Source organism: Vipera ursinii (assembly GCF_947247035.1).
Source record: "Vipera ursinii genome assembly, chromosome: 1".
In the NCBI taxonomy this organism is placed as follows: Eukaryota; Metazoa; Chordata; class Lepidosauria; order Squamata; family Viperidae; genus Vipera; species Vipera ursinii.
In genome coordinates, this window is record NC_139512.1 from 12447627 (window position 1) to 12473032 (window position 25406).

A 25406-nucleotide genomic window follows, 5' to 3' on the forward strand; every position below is an offset into this window, starting at 1 on the left:
GCCAAGATATGTGGACTTCGACTCCCAGAATTCCCCAGCTAGCACGGCTGGCTACGGAATTCTGGGAGTCGAAGTCCACCCATCTTAAAACTTGTTCAAGTGGAGAGTCGTAAGACTAAGGGGGCGCAGGAACATGGGTGTGTGTGTGTATATACCTCAACATTATCTCTTATCAGTTTGCTGCAGCTTTTCACTTTAACCATCTCTGGAGAAATCAGGATTTGCAGATTGCAATGCCCCCCAGCCCCAATTCCTCCCTTCTTTTCTGCATTTCATCAGATCTGGCGATCAAGACCCACTCAGATCTGAGGAGGGATCCAGTATCCGGAGAAAGGGACCCAGTACTTTTTCCAGTCTGGAGAAGAGGCATTAAAGAAGAGATAATACTGTCTGTCTTTTAAAGACATCCAATCAGGGAGAAAATTGTGTATTTATTTATCTTTTTTTTTGGTACTGCAAGGAAATGTGTGTCCTTCTTTGGGAAAATGCATCAGAAAATCCCGAGAAAAAAATTGGGGATCCTTAATTCCCCCCCCCTTACATTCCACTCTACTCAGTTGGGCCAAGGGGTTTCCTCAACGCCACCCCTTAGGCTGTACCAACAAAGCTTGCCTTTTCTGCTCCCCCCCCCCCAAAACTGGCAGATGATTGCATTTACGAAATATGTTATATTCAGTGTGGCATCTAAAGCAGGGGGCATCGAACAATGACAAGTTATTGGACTTGTGGACTTCCCAGAATTCCCCAGCTGGTTATGGTAGCTGGGGAATTCTGGGAGTTGAAATCCACAGCTTTTAAAGTGGTCGAGGTTGGGCAGCCCCGATTTAACACTTTGGACATGCTTTACGAGTGGTAAATAATACCGGTAAGACATGAACCTATGAGTAAATGGGGATGAACACAATGAGGGACTCTCATTCTTTTCTTGTATAGGTAAATTTAACGTTGAATTTAATTTAATTTAATTTATTAATATTTCTATACCGCCCTTCTCCCGAAGGACTCAGGGCGGTGAACAGGGCAAGAATAAAAAGAATAAAAAGCCTGGTTGGTAAACAATACCACTGTTTTAGACATGGCCTACTGTGAGCTATCAGATGCTCGGCAGAAATCCACAGATCCTCATATGGGGAGCTTCACTGTGGATTCCTGAGTGCTCTCTTGAGTTTGGTTTTACAAAAAAGACGGTGAGACTTTGGAAAAAGCGCAGAGAAGAGCAACTATGATGATTAAAGACCTGGAAGCAAAAGGAAACGAAGAACGGTTGCAGGATTTGGGTTTGGCTAGTCCAGAGACAAGGAGGACTAGGGGTGATATAGCAGTATTCCAGTATTTGAGGGGCTGCCACAAAGAAGAGGGGGTCAAACTTATTTTCCAAAGCACCAGGACAAGAAACAATGGATGGAAACCAATCAAGGAGAGAAGCAACCTGGAATTAAGGAGAAACTTCCTAACAGTGAGGACAATTAACCAGTGGAACTACCTGCCTTCAGAAGCTGTGAGTGTTCCAACACTGGAGGTTTGTAAGAGGAGACTGGACAGCCACTAGTCTGAATTGGTATAGGGCACAGGTTGGCAACCCGCGGCTCCGGAGGCGCATGCGGCTCTTTGAGCCGTCTCCTGCGGCTCCCAGTCGCCCGGTGCACGCGCACCTCTTCGAACGGGCCATGGTGCGCACGCACCTCTCCAAATGGAGAGTGGCACTGCCCGTTCCGAGAGGTGCGCGCGCACCTTTCCGAAGGGCGGAGGTGCGCGCGCACTCTCCAAACCGCTGCCGTCCCGTTTGCACAGCTGCCGCGTTCGTCCATGTTTGACGAACGCGGCAGGTCTCCGAACGGGACAGCGCGCACCTCCCCAAAGGGCAGGTGCCTCCCATTTTGCGCATGCGCAGTTTTTTGCGTGTGCGTGAGTGGACGCACGTGTGTGCACTTTTTGTGGCTCCTACTTTTTTGTTTGTGTGATGGAACCGGTTCTGAGTGGCTCTTTTCCTTTTTCCGGTTGCCGACCCCTGGTATAGGGCAGTGATGGCAAACTTTTTAGAGACCAAGTGCCCAAATCGCAACCCGAAACCCACTTATTTATCACAAAGTGCCAGGGCTGCCTCAGCATTGTGGTGCCTTCGGGGGACGGGGGAGGAGGAGGAGGCATGTCCGAGTGCCGCCTCTGGCACACAAAAACTGGGGGCGCAAAAATGGGCCACCCTGCTGCAGGATGCAAAAAGGGCCGCTGCCGCACCGTGGGGTGCAGATACAAGGCACTGCACCACGCAAGAATGGGGCAGGGCTAGTGAAGTATCACGCAGGCACTCACCCTGCCCCGTTTGCAGCGCGTGCGTGCTCGTGGCCCCGTGCGCGCATGCATGCATCTAAAATGCTTCCCCCTCTGCCCGTTCGCACCTCTCCAAAGGTTTGGGGAGGTGCGCGTGCACCTCCGGTCGTTCGGAGAGGTGCGCGCGCACCTCTCAGAATGGGCAGGGGCGCTGCTCTTTGAGGAAGCTGCAGCGGCCCGTCTGCAAAGCTGCTGAAAGCGGCAGCTTTGCAGACGGGCCGTCGCCGTCGGGCAACCGGGAACCGGTTCCATCTCACTTTTTTAAAAAATGGCAACTGCGTGAGTCCGTGCATGCGCAAAAAACTGTTTTGCGCATGTGCAAAACTTTTTTGCGCATGCGCGTGCATGGACACACGCACGCGGCTCCCACTTTTTTAAATTTGTGATGGGACCGGTTCCCAGTGGCTCTTTTCCTTTTTTAGGTTGCCGACCCCTGGCCTAGGGTCTCCTGCTTGGACAAAGGGTTGGACTAGAAGACCTCCGAGGTCCCTTCCAGCTCTTATTCTGATTGATTGGCGGTTTTCTTGCATACGTTTCGTGACCCAGCTAGGTAATTTGGCCGAGAACATTTGGGAAGAGTTTGATCCTGTGACTCCGGATGAAGTGGACAAGATCATGGGGAAACTAAGTGCCGCCACGTTTGTTGGACCCGTGTCCCTCCTGGCTGGTCTATGCATCTAGGGAGGTTACACGAGGCTGGCTCCTAGCAGTTATCAATGCCTCACTGAGTGAAGGGTACTTCCCTGCCGCCTTGAAAGAGGCGGTGGTAAGGCCCCTCCTTAAGAAACCTGCATTGGATCCAGCTATTTTAAACAACTTCCGTCCTGTCTCCAACCTTCGCTTTCTTGCGAAGGTCATTGAGAGCGTGGTGGCACGGCAGCTCCCTTCGGTCCTGGAGGAAGCTGAGTATCTGGATCCGTACCAATCGGGTTTCAGACCCGGGTATAGCACAGAGATGGCATTGGTCGCTCTGGTGAATGATCTCTGGCGGGCCCGAGATAGAGGTTATTCCTCTGTCCTGGTCCTATTAGATCTCTCAGCGGCTTTTGATACCATCGACCACGGTATCTTACTGCGTCTTGAGGGGTTGGGAGTGGGAGGCACCGTTCTGCGGTGGTTCTCCTCCTACCTCTCGGGCCGTTCGCACACGGTGTTAGCAGGGGGGAAGAGATCAAGCCCTAGGCCCCTTAGTTGTGGTGTGCCTCAGGGGTCGGTGCTCTCGCCCCTCCTGTTCAACATCTATATGAAGCCGCTGGGAGAGATCATCCGTGGCTTCGGGGTGAAGTATCATCAATATGCTGATGATACCCAGCTTTTCATCTCCACCCCGAACCAACCCAGTGATGCCCTCAATGTGATGTCCCGTTGCCTGGAAGCGGTACAGATTTGGATGGGAAAGAACAGGCTTCGGCTCAACCCGGCCAAGACTGAGTGGCTTTACATACCGTCATCTCGTTTAGTCCAAGAGGTTCCATCTTTGATTATAGGAGGAGAGATGTTACCTACCGTTGATAAAGCACGCAATCTGGGCGTCCTCCTAGATTCACGACTCAGTTTTGAAGATCACATTGGAACCGTGGCTAGGGGGGCATTTGCACAGATTCGTCTTATATACCAATTGCGCCCCTTTTTGGACCGAGATGCCCTACGTACAGTCACCCACGCACTCGTTACCTCCCGTATTGATTACTGTAATGCTCTCTACATGGGGCTGCCCTTGAAGACCACCCAGAGGCTTCAGCTGGTGCAGAATGCGGCTGCACGGGTAGTGATGGGAGCACCCCGATACTCCCATATAACATCTCTGCTCCATGAGCTGCATTGGTTACCGGTTGCCCTCCGGGTGAGATTTAAGGTGCTGGTACTTACCTTTAAAGCCCTACATGGCTTAGGCCCGGGATACTTGCAGGACCATCTGCTGCCGGGAACGAATTCCTATCGCCCAGTACGCTCACACAGAGAAGGCCTCCTCAGGGTACCGTCGGCTAGACAATGTCGGCTGGCGAACCCCAGGGGGAGGGCCTTCTCTGTGGGAGCACCGGCCCTATGGAACCAGCTCCCCCCTGAGCTTAGGATGGCCCAAGACCTCCGGTCCTTTCGCCGCGGCCTCAAAACACTCCTTTTCCACCTGGCTGACCTGGACTGACAGGCATTTTAATTATGTTTACAATTTTTAATTTATTTTTAATTTTTAATTTTAATTTATTGCACAGATGACTTTAATTTTATCTTAATTTCTGTTATATGTTATTGTTGTTAGCCGCCCTGAGTCCTTCGGGAGATAGGGCGGGATATAAGTCCCATTAATAAATAAATAAATAAATGTCATCAGTGCTAGAAGGCAGTGTGGGGTACTGGTAGCTCAACGGTGAATGTGGGGTCCTTGGTGCTTTTTTTTCTGGGAGACGTTTCAGTACCAAACTAGGGAATATCACGAGTGGATTACATGGGGCAGCATGAGCCGACGTAGCTCATAGAAGTTGACCCTGCTACAGGATTCTTCCATTTGTAACTTGCTTTTTCAGAAATGCCAAACTCTGAAGAAAGGCAGGTGTCTTTCTCAGGCTCCAAAAAAGCCACTACATACATTAGTCCTCGACTTACGACCGCTGACAACGGACTGCCCCCAGAGTTACTTACAACCCAGATTTGACATTCCGATAGCCCCTCTGATAGTTACACAGTCGCCTTTCCGGGGCTTGGGAGCTGGCTGGCATTTACAGCCGTTTACAACGTCCCGCAGTCACACAACCACAATTTGCAAAACTTGGGGCTGAAAACCATTGTCTCCAAGCCAAAAAAAATAATATATATATATCAATGGATTTGCTTAACAGCCAACCTGTCTGCTTCATGGCCTTCGACCGCTTTCCGTTAAGAACCGTCACAAAAGCGTTTGCAAAATCAGGGTGAGGTCACCGCGGCGACCCCGCTTAAGCGACCGGCGTGACTTAAGACCAGAGTTCCAGACTCAAAACAGTGGTTAAGTTGAGGATTACCTATATAGTAAACACCTCTAGCCGTACGCCCGTATGAACAAGAAGAGTCAAAGACGCGGTTTTGTATGTTTTAGCAGCACTTTTTTTTTTCCTCTCCTTGATTTTCACCGTTAGTTCAACTTTTATTTACTTCCAAGTGAGGAAGGCTGGCTTTTCAAGGGTATTATAACATTTCTTTCTGCCATGATTGGCAAATCGACTCCATTCTTTGCAACAAAACAAACAACAAAAAAAAAAAGATAACGGTAACCCGAAACTTCCTTTTATCAGCTAACCTTCCGTTTTGTTTGCTTTTAACACTGCAAGAATGCAAAGGGGCAGAGAAGTTTCTGCAAAAGCCACTAAGGGGAGGTGGGGGGGACACAAAACCCTGAGGTTTCTGTAGTTCTGTTTTAGCTCTAAAAGCAGTTTTTCAACCTCTGCAACATTGAAAGACGTTTGGACTTCAATTCCCAGATTTTCCCCAGCCAGCTGTGCTGGCTGGGGAATTCTGGGAGTTGAAGTCCAGATGTCATCAAGCCGCAGAGGTTGAGCAATTCTGCAAGGCAAGTTCAGAACTCTGCTTTCTTGTTATCCCTGGGCTGTGTGAAGATGCAGAAAAGGTTCCCCAGTCACCCCCTAGTCTACACACGCACACACGCAAATATATATTGACCATTTGTGGCTCCACCCTGCCCAAACCAGGAATCCAAAGCCTTCTTTGGCTAGCTTGCTACCCCCCCCCCTTTCAAAGCAAAACTAAACTAGAGATGGATTCAAAGAGAAGGCCGATCTCTTAAAACTATGGAGGCCGCCGGACTGAAATGATGCCTTCAGCTGAGGTTCCTCGGAGGGAAAGATTATCAGACGAGCTTCGGGATTTGGGGGGGAAAAAAAACCTCTTTTAAACACACTGAAACTTTCCGGTTTTTTTCTGGTGCATTTGATTTCTCTCTCTGTATGGAGGTCACCAAAGGTCCACCTTTGCCACGAGACCTCAGCAACTTTGACAAGGGTGGACCTCGACTCCCAGAATGCTGAAGTTCCTGAGGTTGAGAAACAACTCTTCAAAGCCAGGGGTCTTCAAACTTGGCCCTTTTATGACTCGTGGACTTCAACTCCCAGAATTCCTCAGTCAGGCACGAGGAATTCTGGGAGTTGAAGTCCACGAGTCATAAAAGGGCCAAGTTTGAAGACCCCCAGATACCAGGGATGGATATGTTTGATCTGGGGAGGGGGAAAGTCTTATCTGGACACCATAGCGCCAAAGATGGTGACAGCAACCTGTTGGCCTTACTTCAGCCTACTCTGACCTTCAGCAGTCCTGCTACTATGAAGAGTTAAGATGACTCAGAGGTCACGCAACCCATCAACAACCACGGCCACCTTACAACTGCTCCGATCCTCTGCCGTGACACTGTTGGTGAGGTAGACCCGGAGAGAAGGGACGAGACAGGTCCTTCAAGAACCTGAATGCAACTATGAAGTCATTTTCCATCCATCCACCCCTTTCCATCCCTTCTCAAGCTTTCCAAGTCCACCCACCCACCCATCCATCTTTCCATCCATCCATCTTTCCAAGTCCACCCATCCACTGACACCCCCCCCCCACCTTTGCCACCCTTTTGCCTAATGCTGCCTCAACCCCAACTATGAACTCTGAAGAGAAGAACGGAATTTAAAGGACCGGCCAAACAAATCAACCCGGCACAATCTGACAGGATAGCTGAGTAGGTGAGTGTGTGAGGGCTATTCACATCTATCCTTCGACATCCATTTCCACCCTTTACATAATTTAAAAAAAATCACTGCTTGATACATCTGGGGGAAAAGTAATTCTAAGAATCCAAGTTGCAACCTTGTGACTTTTCTTGCAGGGATGAATATTTTTTTTTTGTTTTGATGCCCACCTGTCCTAAAGAGTTAAGGAAGGCAAGGACCTGTGGAGTAACTGGGAAGCCACAGTGTAGTAGGCATTTACAATTCACCTCTGCTCAGTTTGGTGGGTTACTAGGCACGGTTTTTAATGGGAAGAAAACCTGGACAGGCCCACAGTTCCAAATAGGTTTTCAGCACTGTTTTCTTTGGCTCTGGGAGATTTTTAAAAGCACCTGGTCCTTAACCTTTGCAGAGGGTGCAAAGAGATAGTTTGGATAATGAAATATTGCCCAATCACCTCCTGTTCCTTCCAGAAACACTGGGGCCATCCCAGCCAGAAACACATACATCAGGGCTCTCCAAACCTGGCAACCTGGGAGACTCGTGGACTTCCAACTCCCAGAATTCCTCAGCCAGCCATGATGGCTGAGAAATTATGGGGGGTTAGAAGTCCACAAGTCTTCAAGTTGCCACGTTTGGAGACCTCTGGTGCAAACACACACCGGTTTTTGCCAGTGATCGGGTGAAAAATCAATACCCTGGGGTTTCTCTCTTCTTAATAGGAAAAAGAAACGGAGGGGTTGGCTTGATTAAATTTCAGAATTTGGGGAACCTTTTACAGCCTGGTCTGCCTACAGTGCAAGGCTCACTCTGCCGACAAGAAAAAAAAACACCAGCCAAATTTTTTAAAAAATGCATTACCAACAGCTTTGAAAACAGCCAGCAAAATCTCAGCCTATGTTAAAGAGACGTTCCAAGCGAGAACTTAAATGCAAGTGGGGGGGAGGGTGTCGGAAAAAAATATATATCAAACCTCACTGAACCCAGTTTGGGTCAACCATGCAAAGAAGCAAAGAACTTGTTGTTCAAAATGAAAGTCATCCCTTCCCCGCCCCCCGCCCCGCCTTAAGTTACACGGCTGAGCTGAAAAACAGAACATTGTTAAGACTTGGTGGGTTTGCCTTAATCCATTCTTACATCCTGGAGAAGGAAGGGTGCAAATGGAAGAACTTAAAAGCTCAACCCAATGTGCAAGCTGAAAGCAGGCCATGCAAAACATTCACCTATTTTGCACCCGGCGATCCTGGAGCCAGTCACATCCGAATCCACCAGCCAGCCCCCCCCCCCAATTTCCCCACTTCTCACATGAACACAAAGAAGATGGGGCAGGCTGAGAGAAGATTGGAGGAACTCTGGAGCAGGGTGTCAGCCCTAGAGGTTTCCTAGGGTGTCGTAGCAAAGTTCCAGCAAGCTGAATCTAGCCAATTTTTTCTTTTCTTTTTGCAGCATCCCCAAAAGGGGGGGGGGGTAAATTAGAGGCTAAATTCAACTCCTTGGCTTTGTCTGGAAGGCCAGGGAGAAAAATTCGAAGGATTTCAAAGACAGATTAGGGACAGACCCGTGGATGAGTAAGGCAGTGTTTTCTCAACCTTAGCCGCTTTTAAAAATAAGTGAACTTCAACTCCCAGAATTCCAAAGCCAGCACAGCTGCGCTGGCTGGGGAATGCTGGGAGTTGAAGTCCACCCATCTTAAAAGGGGTCAAAGCTGAGAAACACCGCAGTAGAGGCCATCATCTACCTAAGAAGACCCCGGAGAGCGGGGCCACTTGTGCATTGGGTCAAAGATGCCTTCTCCATGTCAGGGGCTGGACAGAAGAAAGACAAAGAGACCACCTAAGATGGCCAAGTGCAAACCAAAGCTTTTAAAATCCAGACCCCAGGAAGACCATGAGTCCCATGTTCTCTCCCTGCCAGCTGCAGCCAGGTCTAGGAAGAGACCAGTAGGGAGTACAGCCCTTCTTGGCTAATGCAGCTCAATGAAGGCTTCCAATTCTTCAGGGATGAAGCCCTTATAAGGGATCTTGTGCTTATCCAGCGCTCGAGCTGCAAGGCACTGTAAGGTGATGTAATTAAATGGCTGCATCATGGCCTTGGTGAGCTGCTTCTCATCCAGGAGCTCGTAGGCCGTCTGTTTGAAAGCGTTGGTCGCATCCATATGAGCTCCGGCTTCCATTAGGGCGCTCATGATGAGGGGGCAATTGTTCCGGGCAGCCACGTGCAGCGGGGTGTTGTTGTCGTAATCCCGGCTGTCCGGATCGGCCCCGCACTCCAACAGGAGGTTCACCACGTGGAGCGAGGGGAACTTCCCCACCGGATAGCGGCCCACGGCGGTGGTGTCCTTGTCCACCGCCATGTGCAACGGGGTGAAGCCGTTCTTGCCTCGGGGATGACACTTGAGCAAGCGGTAGATAGTCTGGCGCTTCTGGTGCTCCTGTTCGGGCGCGCACTCCACTTTTTCCAGCAAAAAGACCAAGTGGAGGATGATAGCCAGGGCTTTGGTGAACTGGGAAGCGTCCGCCACCGGGTCCTTCCTGTGCTGGAGGGCCCGCTCAACCTCGCGGACCCCTTTGCTCAGAACCACCATGAGGTCAGAGAAACCCAGCTGGGTCCCTAAGGCGCCCTTCGAACGGTCCTGCAGCACGTAGGAGAAGAGCTCGGCAAAGGAGAGAAAGCTGCTGGCCGTCATTGGGCTCAAGGGCTCCAGGTTGCCCTGCTGCATTTCCAAGGCGTACTTCCACAGGTTAATGCAACGTTCAAAGTTGCCCGAATCGGCGTAGACGGCCCCCCGGTAGCGGATATAATATGAGGTATCCGGGTGAGACGGGCCCAAGATACGCTCCCGGACCAGCAAGGCCTGCATCCTCATCTCATCCGGATCCGTGATCAGCGATTCCAGCTCCTCCATGCTGCTGACTTCCCGGGCGTAGTCGTAAGCCAGCACCCGCTGCCGAGGCTCCAGCTTAGAGAGGCCCTCGCCCCCTTGGAGACGCAGCTCCATCGCCCGGCGCCAGTGCTTCAGGGCGCCGAGCAGGTCCCGCTTCTTGTCCACCATGGTGGCGCCCAGCAGCTCCAGCGCCTCCACCGCGGCCTCGCGGGTGCAGTAGACGTGGGATCCGCCGGTCTCGTCCTCCTCCTCCTCTTCTTCTTCCACGTCTTCCCGAGTCTTCTCTTCCTCCTCCTCCTCCTCGGTCTCCTGGCTTTGGCTCTCATCCTCCAGCGCTCCTCGGATGAGATACTCCACGATGTTGGCGTGGCCGGTGACACTGGCAGCCAGCAGCGGGGTCATGCCGTAGCCGTCCCGTTCCATCCGGGCCTGGCGGGCCAGCAGCAGGCGCAAGATCTCCAGGCTGCCGGACTCGGCGCAGTCGTGCAGGGCGGTGTTGCCCTTCAGGCTGCGCCGGTTGACCTGGGCACCCTGCTCCAGCAGGTAGCGGGCGATGTCGGCGTGGCCCTTGTAGCAGGCGATCATCAGGCAGGTGTGGCCGTGCCGGTTGGCCACCTCCAAGTCGGCGCCGCACTCGCCCACCAGGTAGCGGGCCACGGCCAGGTGCCCGTCGAAGCAGGCCGCCCGCAGCGGCGTCGAGTTGGTCAGCGTGGTCTGGTTGACGCAGGCGCCGCGCTCCAGCAGGCTCCGCACCACCGGCAGGTGCCCGGCGGCGGCGGCGGCCCACAGCGGCGGCGCCCCCTCGATGGTCTCGCCGTCAAATCGCACCGACCCGCCCGCGCCCACCCGCGCGCCGCAATGGTCCACCAGGTACTCCACCACCTCGCGGTGGCCGTGGCGGGAGGCGATCAGCAGCGGCGGCCCTTCCGCGCCGCCGGGCCCCGCCGCCAGCCGCTGCCGCTCCTCCCGGCCTCGCCCGCCCAACAGCTTCTGCAGCAGCTTCAGCTTCCCCTCCCGCGCCGCGTTGTAGACGGCCAGGCGAAGGTCCATGGCCGAGGGTTGTTTTTTTTTTCCTCAGCGGGACGGGCCGCGCGGACGGGCCGCCGGTCGCCTCAGCTTCTCGGCGGACGCCGGCGCCGCCATCTCGCGCCCTCTTGAGGCGAAAACAAAATGGCCGCTCTTTCCGCCCGCCCAGGCACGCCGGGATTTGTGGTCTGGCCGCGCAGGCCTCGCCCGGCGTTTTGCGAAGTCCGGCAGGGCCGCTCGTCACTACGTTTCCCAAGAAGCGCCGGGAAGGAAAGCCGCAGGCGCGCGAGGGAAGCGAAGGGGGGGAGGCTGGCCGCGAAGGCTTTCGGGAAGGGTAGTTCAAAGAAGGGAAGGCTTCGCCTAGACCAGGCGACTGGTCTATGACTCGTGGACTTCAACTCCCAGAATTCCTCAGCCAGCCATGGCTCACCTTGGAAACCTCTCCCTTTCCCCTCAGCATGGCTGGCTGAGGAATTCTGGGAGTTGAAGTCCTCGAGTCATAAAAGAACCAAGGCTGCCTACTGCCTGGACTAGACGCCGCTGGGTTTCCCCCCCCATAGGAAGGAAACTCCGTTTCCCAGAATGAGGCTGAGGAAGCAGAGGCTTGTGGGAACGTAGCGGCGGAGAGAGCGCGTCAGAGTAGGCGAGCTGGCTTCTGGGAAATGCAGTTTGTTTGCTTTTAAGTCTCCTGGTGGATGCTCTTTCTAATTAAAAAAAATGTGTGTCCCCTCCAGCCTAACTTTTATGATTAGAGACCAGGCAATAATAACGTAGGTGTGAATTTTCTGCCCAGAATAGGATTCTTAGAGCAGCACAAATGAAACTAGATCTACTAGCCATTGGTTGCAATTATCTAGCGGGACACTAGAGGGCGGCAGAAACACGTCCGCCCTCTAGCGGCCTTCCCAATGTTTGCCGCCTAGATTTTTTCGGCTTCTAGAAACTAACCAAGACTGAGGTTGGTGTAGTTACAGGTAGTCCTTGACTTACAACAGTTTGTTTAGTGACCGAAGTTTCGACATCACTGGAAAACATGACTTATAGACTGTTTTCACACTTATAACCGTTGCAGAATCCCCATGGTCAAGTGATCGAAATTCAGATGCTTGGCCACTGACTCATATTTATGACGGTTGCAGTAACCTATCGTCTTTCTCTGACCAGCAAAGTGAATGGGAAAGCCAGATTCACTTTACAACTTAACAACTACAGTGATTCACTTGACAACGGTGGCAAGAAAGGTTGTAAAATGGGGCAAAGCTCACTTAACAACTATCTTACTTAGCAGCAGAAATTTTGGGTTCAGTTGTAGCCGTAAGTTGAGGTCTACTTTTATTTCTTTGTTTTGCTCAAGCAAAAACTCTTAAACCAACCCCCTTCCACAAAACCTAAAATTAAAGCCAACATTTGTGGCCAAGACAGCTCCTAGAGGTCATTGTGTCATGGTTCCGACAGATGAAACTCTTCAAAAGAACTTCGAGGCATCGTTTACCTTAAAGGAACTTTTTTTTTCCTTTGAAAAACCCCCCTTCCCCCTCCCTCCTCCCCTCCCTACCTCCCCCCTATCTCCCCCCCTCCCCCTCTCCCTCCTCCCTCCCCTGCCCCCCCCTCTACTTCCCCTCCTCCCCCCTCCCCCCGACTTCCCAGAGCAAAATACAAGGTATATATCTAAAAAGCAATCATAAACAATCATATACTAACAATTATAAACTCTAAAATCCATCACTCTCTAGCTTATATAGAGTAAACCAATCCTTAACAATACTAAATATGTATAAAGAACTAAAATAAAAGAAAACTAGCATCATTCCCATCTATGTTCTTCCACAATTCACTATTACCTAGACCAGGGGTCGGCAACCTAAAAAAGAAAAAGAGCCACTGGGAACCGGTTCCATCACAAATTAAAAAAAGAGGGAGCCGCGTGCGTGTGTCCATGCACGCGCATGCGCAAAAAGGTTTTTTGCGCATGCGCGGACGCACGCGGCTGCCATTTTTAAAAAAATGAGATGGAACCGGTTCCCGGTTGCCCGATGGCGACGGCCCGTCTGCAAAGCTGCCGCTTTCGGCAGCTTTGCAGACGGGCCGTGGCAGCTTCCGCAAAGAGCGGCGCCCCTGCCCATTCCGAGAGGTGCGCGCGCACCTCTCCGAACGAACGGAGGTGCGCGCGTACCTCCGCGCGAATGGGCAGCGGTGCCGCTCTTTCAGGAAGCCCGCCGCGGCCCGTCTGTGAAGCTGCCGAAAGCGGCAGCTTAGCAAACGGGCCGCGGCAGCTTCCGCAAAGAGCGGCGCCCCTGCCCATTCCGAGAGGTGCGCGCGCACCTCTCCGAACGACCGGAGTTGCGCGCGCACCTCCCCAAACCTTTGGGGAGGTGCGCGCGTACCTCCGTGTGAAGGGGCAGCAGCGCCGCTCTTTCAGGAAGCTGCCGAAAGCGAAGGGTCAGCGGCGCCGCTCTTTCAGGAAGCTGCCGAAAGCGGCAGCTTCCTGAAAGAGCGGCACCGCTGCCCGTTCTCCGAACGACCGGAGTTGCGCGCGCACCTCCCCAAACCTTTGGGGAGGTGCGCGCGTACCTCCGTGCGAAGGGGCAGCAGCGCCGCTCTTTCAGGAAGCTGCGAAAGCGAAGGGGCAGCGGCGCCGCTCTTTCAGGAAGCTGCCGAAAGCGGCAGCTTCCTGAAAGAGCGGCACCGCTGCCCGTTCGCGCGGAGGTACGCGCGCACCTCCCCAAAGGTTTGGGGAGGTGCGCGCGCAACTCCGGTCGTTCGGAGAGGTGCGCGCGCACCTCTCGGAATGGGCAGGGGCGCCGCTCTTTGCGGAAGCTGCCGCGGCCCGTCTGCTAAGCTGCCGCTTTCGGCAGCTTCACAGACGGGCCGCGGCGGGCTTCCTGAAAGAGCGGCACCGCTGCCCATTCGCGCGGAGGTACGCGCGCACCTCTCCAAAGGTTTGGGGAGGTGCGCACGCACCTCCGCCCATTCGGGGAGGTGCGCGTGCACCTCTCCAAACGGGCGGTGCCACTCTCCATTTGGAGAGGTGCGCGCGCACCACTGCCCGTTGGAAGAGGTGCGCGCGCACCGGGCGGCTGGGAGCCGCAAGAGACGGCTCAAAGAGCCGCATGCGGCTCCGGAGCCGCAGGTTGCCGACCTGTGACCTAGACATATTCTCACTTACACATCACAAGCACCTATCCCTATTAACCTCTCTAGCCAAAATAGGCTATAATAGATAGTTCTTACACAAATTAACCCGCATTAACCCACAAAACTTTCTTCCTCTTCCTCTGTAGTTAATTGTCCATTAATTCCAAATTGAAAATTCTGTTACCATACATAGCATCCCAAAACTCTTAAAAACACAACTACCACTTGACTATAAGTATATTGTGGAAGTTCCATAGATTTCTACTGGTCTTATTTTTTAATCTTTTTTGAGCGTTTTAAGGCAGCACGTGTCACCCTCTGTTCTCTAGGATCATCCAAAAGAGTTGCAGCTTGATCTCCTCCTGTACCCTTCTCGTCTATCTGTCCATCTTCATCCTCTTGATGTTCTCCTTCTCCAGATCCCTCTGCAGCTTCCAGAAGTGTTGATGGGGTTGCTTTTAAAACATTGTTGTAAAAATCATGCGCTTGCTTCACAGTACCCAAACAGTACCTTTTGCCATCATACATGAAGCTCAACCCAGCTGGGATCTCCCATCTGAACCTTATATCTCTTTGCTTGAGCTCTTGCACAAGAAATATAAAGTCCTTCCTTCTCTTTAAAATCTTTGGAGGAATTTCTTTTAGAACCAAAACTTCTTGACCAGCAATCACAACTTTAGTATCATAGGCAGCTTGTATAACTTCATCTCTAATTTCCCTTTTTACAAAATAAACCACCACATCTCTAGGCAACTTTCTCTGCTTAGCAATCCACGAATTCACACGAAACACTTTGTCCATGCCTTGTTTTATTTCAGATGCTGGATGGTTCAATACCCCCTCAAAAGCCTCAGAAACCAGCTGCTTTAAGTCTTCCTTAATATTCTCTTTTAGGCCTCTAATTCTAACAGCAAACTGCATCTGGTAAAATTGAGCCAAACTCTGTTCGCTATCCATTTTGTCTTTTAAATCTTCAATTTCCAATACTTTTGCTTCTAATATAGCATTCTTTTGAGTCAAGTCTTCCACTTGATCATCCAGCACCTCCACACATTTAGCTACTTTATGCACTGAGGACAAAATGTCTACCTTCATCTCTCTAAGTTTCTGCTCCATCCTTTCTTCCATTCTCTGCTCCAATTTCTCCAATTTCTCCTCCATCTGTGCAAATTTAACACCCATTGACTCCAAAATTAACTGGGTATGTTTTTCAAGATCCTTCGATGTCAATACATCAGGAGAATGCAACGCCTGCAGTAATGATTGTTGTTGCACCGGAGAATTTCCAGCACTCCGAAAAGTTCTAGGGGGAGGTTTAGCCGCCATCTTTTACTTACAATTGTGACGCACTTTCACTTTAAGTTTTAAGCAAAGTCCATCAAGCTTGAGAGTAAAATAAAATAATCCTCTTCATCTCTTCATCTTTCCCTCTTGTACTGCTCTGCCTGCTCTTTTCCTTTCATAGTCTCTCCTTCAAGCAGGGATGGTCGCAGACGCCTGGCTCTGCTCCATAAAGTCCGGAGCAGAGACGCTAGCCAGCTGGGAGCAGCCCAGGCTACGGGGGAGTTCAATCCTTCAGCCGCCCAAGCTCCAAGCTCAGGCGGCCCCGGAGAACTCGACCCCTACCTGGGGGCTCACCCCCTCCTCTTCTCCCGAGGAGGGGGCTTCAAATTCGCCCGAACAGCTGATCGGCGCTGTTTCGGGCGAAAAATCACACAGCTGAGCCGCGGGCAGCCCGGGAAGGCTGTCTCCGGCGCCGCGGAGCCACCGGAAGTCCCCTTAAAGGAACTTTTATTCGAGTAGCATAACGTCGGCACTTACATAATTGAAGCCAAAAACTGAATTCCCCTCCCCTGGGCACCTAGTAACAAAGCACAATTCCCTCCTCCAATTAACAGTCATAAATCACATTCCCCAATTAGCTTGAAGCCCGGGCTTCTTCTCCAGCTCTCCAGCCCGCCAATTCTTTTATCAGCTCTGGGCTCAGTAACCTTCATTCTCACGTTAAGTTTAGTGTTGTTATGTCTAGCTGGACTCTCATTTACATTCCCCCCCTCCCAGCATCATCTAACTCTAAAAGCGAAAGGGAAAAAGATGGCTACATTTCCATCTGTTGTCAATGCAAAAACATCCAAGGTTAGCAGCGTTAACAATTTTTTTTTTACAGCCTGGGCAACTGGAAGATGTGTGTGTGGACTTCCACTCCCAGAATTCTCCTGCTGACTTAGAATTCTGGGTGTTGAAGTCCATGCACGTTTAAATAGCAAATCTGTACATGGAATTTTTTTTAAATAAATGAAGACAGTTGCAAATTGTTGACAGTGCAATACTGTCCCACGCCAGATGTAAGACACAGCCCATCTGCCCTTATTGACTTAGAGGCGTACGTAGAGGTAGTCCTTGACTTACGACCGTTCATTTAGAGACCATTGAACGTCACAACGGCACGGAAAAAAGGGACTTATTTATTTATTTATTTAATTAATTAATTAAATTTTTATACCGCCCTTCTCCCGAAGGACTCAGGGCGGTGAACAGGGCATATCTTAAAACTACAAAAATACAAAAGTTAAAAAAAGAATTAAATTATTGCCCACAATAAAAATAAAAAATATATATAAGTATTAAAACCCTAAGTAATTCCCCATCAGGCCAGGCCAGCTTGTTCAAATAAATGGGTCTTTAACCCGCGCCGGAAGGAGCGGAGATCCGGTGCCATCCGGAGCTCAACCGGCAGCTGATTCCATAAATCCGGGGCGCCCACAGAGAAGGCCCTCCCCCTGGGGGCCACCAGCCGACATTTTCTGACCGGAGGCACCCTGAGGAGGCCCTCTGTGGGAACGCACGGGGCGGAGGGGAGTCGACGCCGGCAGCAGGTGGTCCCCGAGGTATTCCGGACCCATGCCATGTAAGGACTTAAAAACCATCACTAAGACCTTGAACCTCACCCGGAAGACAACTGGTAACCAATGCAGCTCGCGGAGCAAAGGTGTAACATGGGAGTACCGGGAAACTCCCAAGACAACTCTCGCGGCCGCATTCTGTACCAGTTGGAGCCTCCGAGTGGTCTTCAAGGGAAGCCCCATGTAGAGAGCATTGCAATAGTCAAGATGAGAGGTCACGAGCGCATGAGTGACCGTACACAGGGCATCCCGGTCTAGATAGGGCCGCAACTGCCGCACCAGGCGAACCTGTGCGAAAGCTTAGGACCACTTTTCCCACTTACAGACATTGCAAAATTCAGACACTTGGCAACTGATTCCTATTTATGACCATTGCTGTGTCCCAAGGTTACGCAATCCCCTTTTCCGACCTCCTGACAAGCAAAATCAATGGGGAAGCCAGATTCACTACACACACACACACACACACACACACACACACACTTTTATTTTCAATTGTAAGCTGCCCAGAGTTTGACAATGAGGGAGGGGGCCATACATATCTTTTAAATAAATAAACAAAACATTATATTAGCACATGTTGGCTGTTTATTCTTCCTGAATTGCGCCTGCCTTTTTTCTCCATGCAGTCATGCGTTCCATGATTGAAAGAGATCCATTTTCCAAACAAGAATCAAAAGAGACCCGAGGACGGAGCGATGGGCAAGGTGCACGGGGCTGCCGGGGATGATGGGTGTGGTAATCCGAGACACCGCCCCCCCCCCGGATGCCACACCTGGCGGAGCGGCAGATGTCTAGATTCCAAAGTGGGTTTCAAGGGACGCGACGGAGGGTTTGCAGTGCAAACAACCTGGCATTGGCCCCTGCCACGTTGCCATGGCATCAGGAGATGCGGCCCTACTTTTATCTCAAGTATCCATTAGTAAGAACTGCATCCATTTAATTCCCAGGCTGACTCATGGGCCTTTTTTCGCCTTTCCCTCAGCCTCCCACCCGCCTCCAGACCGTTAGGACCCTCCCTTGCCTCTTTGGAGTGAGGCTGTGGGAGCCCGAACCCTCCCAGGTGTGCCTTGGAAAGAGGTAGAAGCAAGCTGGCCCTCTCTTTGGGGTGGGAGAAGGCAGGCAGTCATTCTCCAGGTAGTGTTTCTTGCCTCATCTAGGTTAAGATGGGTGGGCTTCATCTCCCAGAATTCCCCAGCTGGCATGCTTTAAGATGAGTGGACTTCGACTCCCAGAATTCCCCAGCCAGCATGCTTTAAGAAGGGTGGGCTTCATCTCCCAGAATTCCCCAGCCAGCATTCTTTAATAGGGGTGGGCTTCAACTCCCAGAATTCCCCTCCAGCATGCTTTAAGAGGGGTGGGCAACTCCCAAAATTCCCCAGCCAGCATGCTTTAAGAGGGGTGGGCTTCATCTCCCAGAATTCCCCATCCAGCATGCTTTAAGATGGGTGGGCTTTGACTCCCAGAATTCCCCAGCCAGTGCTTCTCAGCCTCAGGAATGATAAAATATGTGGACTTCAGTTCCCAGAATTCCCCAGAAAATGCTTTTCAACCTCAGCCATATTAAGATGCCTGGACTTCGACTCTCAAAATGGATTCTTTCCCAATGAAGTATGAATCACTAACTCAGAACACTTCCTTTTCCCCCATAATGGCACCTGGGGGAATTCTGGGAACTGAAGTCCACGCATCTTGAAATGGCTACGGTTGGGAAACACTGCTGTACCGCATGCTTTTGTGTGTTTTCGGGAAGAAGAGAAGGTGTCTGTGCACATAAAACCTCAAAAGGATTCGAAATGTATATAATATGGAAAATATTGTCTCTGTGTGGGGACCGAGAGAAGCATTAGATAAGATCTAATGGGAAAGAAAGAGAAGAAAAGAGAGAATTGGAGGCCAAAAATTGGAAATTACCCCCTTTTGACATGACCTTCTCTCAAACATGGCAAGGGGCCTAATCTTTTTTCCATCAAATGCCAGCCATTGTCTGTTCCAATTGAAGAAGGCTGCAATTTCCTGGCTTATTCTGAATAACTGCCCAATTCTCCGTTGCAAATGGGCTCGCCATTTTGCTCAAAGCAATAGTTGGAGAACAATTTTAAGCCACAATCTAAGGGATTTATTGGACTGAATGGGAACGGAGGAGGGCTCCTCCATGTGATGGACCTCTAGGCCCAGGCCCACAAAGGGTCAAAAAAGTCAAAACGGCTGACACAAAGGCGTGATCGTATTTCTCAGGCACTTCTGGGGCTGTTGTAGAACTTCAGTTACATCCTTAAGGTCTCAGCTTGGAACATTTTGAGCCTATCCCGTGGACAGACCTGCCTCCGGCTGGGATGTTAGCTGGGGGATTCTGGGAGTTGCAGTCCACCCATCTTCAAGCATGTTCGAAGATGAGATGCACGAGACACACATCTAAAATAAATAAATAAATGCCATCCGGGGAATCCTGGGAGCTGAAGTCCACTCATCACAAACCATGCCGGCTGGGACATTGTGGGAGTTGAAGTCCACCCATCTCTTGAGGGAAAAAGTCTTCACCATGGTTCAATCCAAGCCAGGAATAAACAACATGGCGACTGTTTTAGAAAGAAGGTTGCAGTTTATTGAAGAGGAGAGCCAGACAGAGCTCTGGCAGAAAAGAGAGTGAGCACATGTAGGGAGTGGGTTTTTATACCTTCTGGAGCCTTTTTTGTTTGGAGTTGTTTCCTGTTCCTGTTTGATGCTTTGTATTTCCTGTGTCATGTATTTTGACCTGAGTCCCTTTGGCATCTGTGGGTTAATCCTATTATGTCCTGTCTTAGAGTTTGGGTGGGCTGTGTAGATTTTAGGGGTCTTTGTGTTCCTAAGCTTCTAGCTGGGGGCCTCCAACCTTCCTGAATGGATGATCACATCTGAATTTCTACAGAGCTGGTTTCTGCTTGGGGGAGGGAGACTTGGGGCTATTAAAAAAACTGCCTTTTCTGGCTCTTTAATATCCTTTGAGGAAATATATACTGCTCAAAAAAAATAAAGGGAACACAAGATAAGACATCCTACTATTAAATACAGTACAGTGTGTTGTTTAAGTGTTCCCTTTATTTTTTTGAGCAGTATATTTTTCTGCCCTTTTAATATTTCCTTTTCTCGGGGGCTGAACACATCATAAACCATGCTGGCTGGGAAATTCTGGGAACTGAAGTCCACCCATCTTCAAGCATGGTGGCTGAGAATGCAGGGAATTGTAGTCCACCCATCTAAAACCATGCTAGCTGGGGAATTCTGGGAGCCTTGGTGGAGCAGTGGGCTAATGCCTCCTTAAGTAACACCAGCTGCCTGCAATTAGTGCAGGTTCGCGTCCCACCAGGCTCAATGTTGACTCAGCCTTCCATCCTTCCCAGGTAGGTAAAATGAGGACCCAGATTGTTGGGGGCAATTAAGCTGACTTTGTAATAATGCCGCTTGGGGGGGTGTATGAAAGCCCTAATAAGCAGGCATATACATAGAATGAAGGCTACTGCTAAGCTTGTAAGCCGCCCTGAGTCTTCGGAGAAGGACGGGATATAAATGGAATAAAAAAAAAAATTGAAGTCCACCCATCTTAAAGCTTCCAGGGTTGAAAAATACTGTTCTAACACTTCTGACTTTTCCTAGTTCAAGCAAGGCTGTTTTGTGGTGTTCCACTTTTTCTTGTTTGGCCAGTTTGAGAATTATGAACCTTTGCGGATCAAGGTGTTTAGGAGATACCATGTGGAGAACTGCCACCTTTAGAGGTTCTCACCGGCCCAGATTTGGTTTAAAGATCAGGAGAAAAAACATTGAGAAATGCAGAGAAGAGCAACGAACATTATCAGGGAACTGGAGGCTAAAACATATAAGGAACGGTTGCTGGAATAGGGTCTGTCTAGTTCAGGGGTAGGCAACCTTGGCTCTTTTATGACTCGTGGACTTCAACTCCCAGAATTCCTGAGCCAGCCCCGCTGAGGGGACAGGGAGAGGTTTCCAAGCTGAGCCACGCTGGCTCAGGAATTCTGAGAGATGAAGTCCACGAATCATAGAGATGCCAAGGTTGGCCAAGCCCAGGGGTAGGCAACTTTGGCTCTTTTATAACTCGTGGACTTCAACTCCCAGAATTCCTGAACCAGCCACGCTGAGGAGAAAGGGAGAGGTTTTCAAGCTGGGCCATGCTGGCTCAGGAATTCTGGGAGTTGAAGTCCATGAGCCATAAAAGAGCCAAGGTTGCCTACCCCTGGCCTAGGGGGTTGAGCCTAATGTTAGAAAGCCCGCCACACTATTCTATTGGGAAACGTAGTTGATTGCATAGGTTATGGGGTGGGAAGTTTAACTTTGGAATACTGTTACTTTCTGGAGGGAACTTCTATTCTATTCCATTCCATTCCATTATCTCAACAATGCCCAGCTTAATTGGGCACACCCACAGTCTTTTGCATCAAGGGGAAAAGGTTTGGCACAGTTCACACAACCTACTTAATCTGGGTACCCTATTACAGGAGTTTGGGAATTTGTCCAGAGCATTGTTGCAAATGTTTTGTAGCACAGTACACACTCAACAAGAACAACTAAGGATTTAACTGTCTTTACGGGGCACAGCGTAGGGAAGTACGCTGGCCCTGTCTCTCATTGACATGTTAATTGGGTTGTTGTGAGTGCGGATGAGGTGCAATTAGGAAAGCCCACATCTGCATTTGCAAACAGAAATTAGCCTGTGGCCAATGTACGGCGTGATCAGCAGAGGGGAAATTTGGAGCAAAAGATTTCATGGCCACGTTGGTCTTCAACTGGCTTCACAGTTGACCCCTCCATATGCAGGTAGCTTACAATCATTTTACTTAGTGCCCATTTGAGGTTACAATGGCCCTGAAAAAAGGGACCTACGACCGTTTTTTCATGCTTAACAACTGCTGCTGCCTCTCCACGGTCACATATTCAAAATTCTGACCCTTGGCAACTGACTCGTATTTTAGACGTCGCAGAGTCCCAGCATCATGGGATTCCCCCTTTTGTAACTTTCTGACCGGCAAAGTCAAAGGGGAAGCCAGATTCACTTAACAACCGGGTTGCTCCCTTAACAAATGCAATGATTTACTTAACAACGGTGGTGAGGAAGGTCATAAAATGGGGGCGAAACTCACGAAACAGCAGTCTTGCACAGGGGTCTTCGAACTTGGCCCTTTTAGGACTGGTGGACTTCAACTCCCAGAATTCCTCAGCCAGACACACTGTGTGTCTGGCTGAGGAATTCTGGGAGTTGAAGTCCACCAATCCTAAAAGGGCCAAGTTTGAAGACCCTCTGGTCTTGCTGGTGGGGAGGGCAGCTGGGATCTATGTTGCTCAAGCAAGTGAGCCAAGCTGCATCAAGGCAGCTTGGGGAGGGCAGCAATTCTTAAGGAGAGGGCCTAATCTCTGCTCTTTGCACAGAGCTCCAGGTGCTTTTGTGGACAAGACCCAGCCTGCTTTTTTGCCCCTCAAAGGTTAATGCTGCTCAAGCATTGGAGCCAAGCTGCTTCAAGGCTGAGATCGAGATTGCTCAAGCAAGCGAGCTGAGCTGGAGCAAAGATTTTCGGCAAGAAGCAACTGAGAGAATTGTGGGAAAGGCCTGGCCAAGCCTTCCCTTGCAGCTGGATGTGAACATCTGGAGAACCAAGGGCCCTAGCTGCTCCCTCCCTCCCTTTGGATGCTGGGAAATTGACAATTCGGTTGTTAGCAGCTGAGTTGTGCTCCAATTTGATTTGTTTGAAAATTCTTCAAAGCAGAATATGTATCCTCTGAGCTGCTTCCCATCATTTGTCCCGCAGAGGCATGGGTAGTCTTTGCCAGCCAGGCCAAGAAGGGTGATGGGTGCTGTGGTCCCTGTGGAAAGGATGATGGGAGTTGAAGTCCAAAACCCATCTCCAGGATGCCAATTTGGGAGAAAGTGGCTCGTGTAAGAAACAACTCAGAGAAACCTGTCTGGAGGGGAGATTTAAAACCTATTTTAATGCCACAGATGTTTCTCATCTTCTCTGCAAGATAAATGCTTTTTAGACTGACCTTTCCAATTGGTTAGTAGTTGGGTTATTTTTTAAAAAAAAATAAATGCAGGTTTTGATATTGCTTTTGATGGCATGTTTTTTTTTTCCATTTTTTCCCCTTTATGTTTTTGCAATCCATCACCTTGGCAACATTTCTCCGAAGAGGAAGTGGAGGCAGAAATACCACAAATAAATGGAATAACTAAATTCAATCAATAGGAGCTCGTGGTTGGTTTCGAATGAACGGAGATTCGAGTTAGTGGAATCTCTCACCCCCCCCCCCCCACCCTCCAGGTGGTTTATAACTCCCATCATCCACTACCAGCGTGCTCATACTGGGGACGATGTTGCATCCCATATCTGATATTCTATCACTAGTCCTCGACTTACAATTCATTTAGCGACCGTTCAAGGTTGCAACAGCCCTGAAAAAAGTGACCTATGATGTGTTTTCAGACTTACGACCATTGCAACATCCTCCCGGTCATGTGATCAAAATTCAGACTCTTGGCAACTGACTCGTATTTATGACGGTTTGCAATGCCCCGGGGTCACGTGATCCCCTTTTGCGATTTTGTGATAAGCAAAGTCGATGGGAGAAGCCAGATTCATTTAACAGCCATGTTACTAACTGAAGATCTGCAGTGATTCACTTAACAACTATGGTAAGGTCGTCAAGTGGAGCAAAACTCACTTAACAACTGTTAACTCAGTTAGCAACGGAAATTTTGGGCTCTGTTGTCATACGTTGAGGACTCACTACCTGTATTTGGAGTGACTATTTTAAACTTGGCTTCGTTCATACAATCTAGGATCAGGTTAGGTTTTCATAATGTCATTGTAGCTTAAAGGCTTAATTCATACAAGCAAGGTTTATTTTGGATCTGATGATACAATTGTAGCTTGAAGTAACTGAAAAACATTGCCAACTCTACAAACCATGGTTTATGTCATCCTATTGCTCGCCGTGCTTTGTACCAGGAGGTTAATTAATTTTAAAAATGAAGCATCATCCATTCACCCAAAAGATTGTCACAGATCAGAAAGGATCAATCTATTTTAATTTTATTTTGAACTTGGGATAGGACAGTATTAAGTGTGTCAGTACACCCTTTGAAAAGCGCTAAAGTTTTGTTTTATTGTTCTGGAACAAAAAATGTTTTTCAAGATGCAATCCAAATGGAGGCATTTGAAAAAGCTCCAATCTTCACTCAGCCTGTTTTCTTGGAAAATGATAAATAACAAAGCTGAAAAACAGGAAAAGCTGAAAGAGATTTTGTAAGGATTTTTTTAAAAAAGGAAAAATTCAAGAGCAAAATCCAAAAAGACCTAGCCAAAGAGCATATTCTAATAAAAGCATATAAAAAGCTCTAAAAGTTATGAAGCTATATGAAGTGAGTATTAAAAAGAATTTCTGCAATCAGACTGTGCTTGAAGTGGTATCATTTGGATGGCTAAAAACAAGATGATTAAAAGAAAGGAACAGTTCCTGGAACTGGGTATGTCTAGTCTGATTAAGAGAAGGACGAGGGGTGACAGGATAGCAGGCTTCCTGTATCTCAGGGGCTGCCCCAAAGAAGAGGGAGTCAAGCTATTCTCCAAAGCACCCGAAGGCAGGACAAGAAGCAACGGATGGAAACCAATCAAGGAGAGAAGCAACCTGGAACTAAGGAGAAACTTCCTGACAGTGAGAACAATTAACCAGCGGAACCACCTGCCTCCAGAAGTGGTGAATGCTCCAACACTGGAAGTTTTTAAGAAGAGACTGGACAGCCATTTGTCTGAAATGGTATAGGGTTTCCTGCCTGAGCAGGGGGTTGGACTAGATGTCCTCCAAGGTTTTTTATTGTTGTTGTCGTTATTATTATTATTATTATATATTTCTTTGTCCCTATTTATCATCTATCTATCTATCTATCTATCTATCTATCTATCTATCTATCTATCTGTATCTCTGTCTGTCCGTCCGTCTATCCATCTACTATCTATCTATCTATCTATCTATCTATCTATCTATCTATCTATCTATCTATCTATCTATCTGTCTGTCCGTCCGTCTATCCATCTACTATCTATCTATCTATCTATCTATCTATCTATCTATCTATCTATCTATCTATTTATCTATCTATCAATCTATCTACCAGTATCTCTCTCTTTTATATTTCTTTGTCTCTTTTTTTCTATCTATCTCTATCTGTCAGTCTCTCCCTCCCCCCGCTCCCTGTCCCCCTCTAATTTGGGGTAACTCCAGGCACCTTACAATATACGTAATAAAAAAACAGAGATATAAAAATCACTATAGAATTAAAAACTGATAAAAGATGATAAAATTAAAGAACTGTCCCGTACAATAAAGGGCATACGGACCCAGGTAGCTCTCCGCTTAACAACCATTCATTTAGTGAACATTGGAAGTTAC

At 49.3% G+C, this 25406-nt stretch overlaps 1 protein-coding gene across 2 annotated transcripts; it reads right to left on the reverse strand.

The window, feature by feature from the left end:
* Nucleotides 1-6045: 6045 nt before the first annotated feature.
* Nucleotides 6046-11085, reverse strand: FEM1A (fem-1 homolog A). Of its 2 annotated transcripts, none has more exons than XM_083349233.1 (2): nucleotides 6514-11085; nucleotides 6046-6387 (listed from the first exon to the last, which is right to left on the reverse strand). In XM_083349233.1, the coding sequence occupies exon 1, from the start codon at nucleotides 10957-10959 to the stop codon at nucleotides 8989-8991; it is 1971 nt and encodes a 656-aa protein (XP_083205359.1). In that variant the 5' UTR covers nucleotides 10960-11085; the 3' UTR covers nucleotides 6046-6387; nucleotides 6514-8988. The 2 variants fall into 2 exon arrangements, with proteins under 2 accessions (XP_083205359.1, XP_083205360.1); XM_083349234.1 differs by lacking the exon at nucleotides 6046-6387 and having other exon boundaries at nucleotides 6464-7949; nucleotides 8764-11085.
* Between the last annotated feature and the right edge of the window lie 14321 nt (nucleotides 11086-25406).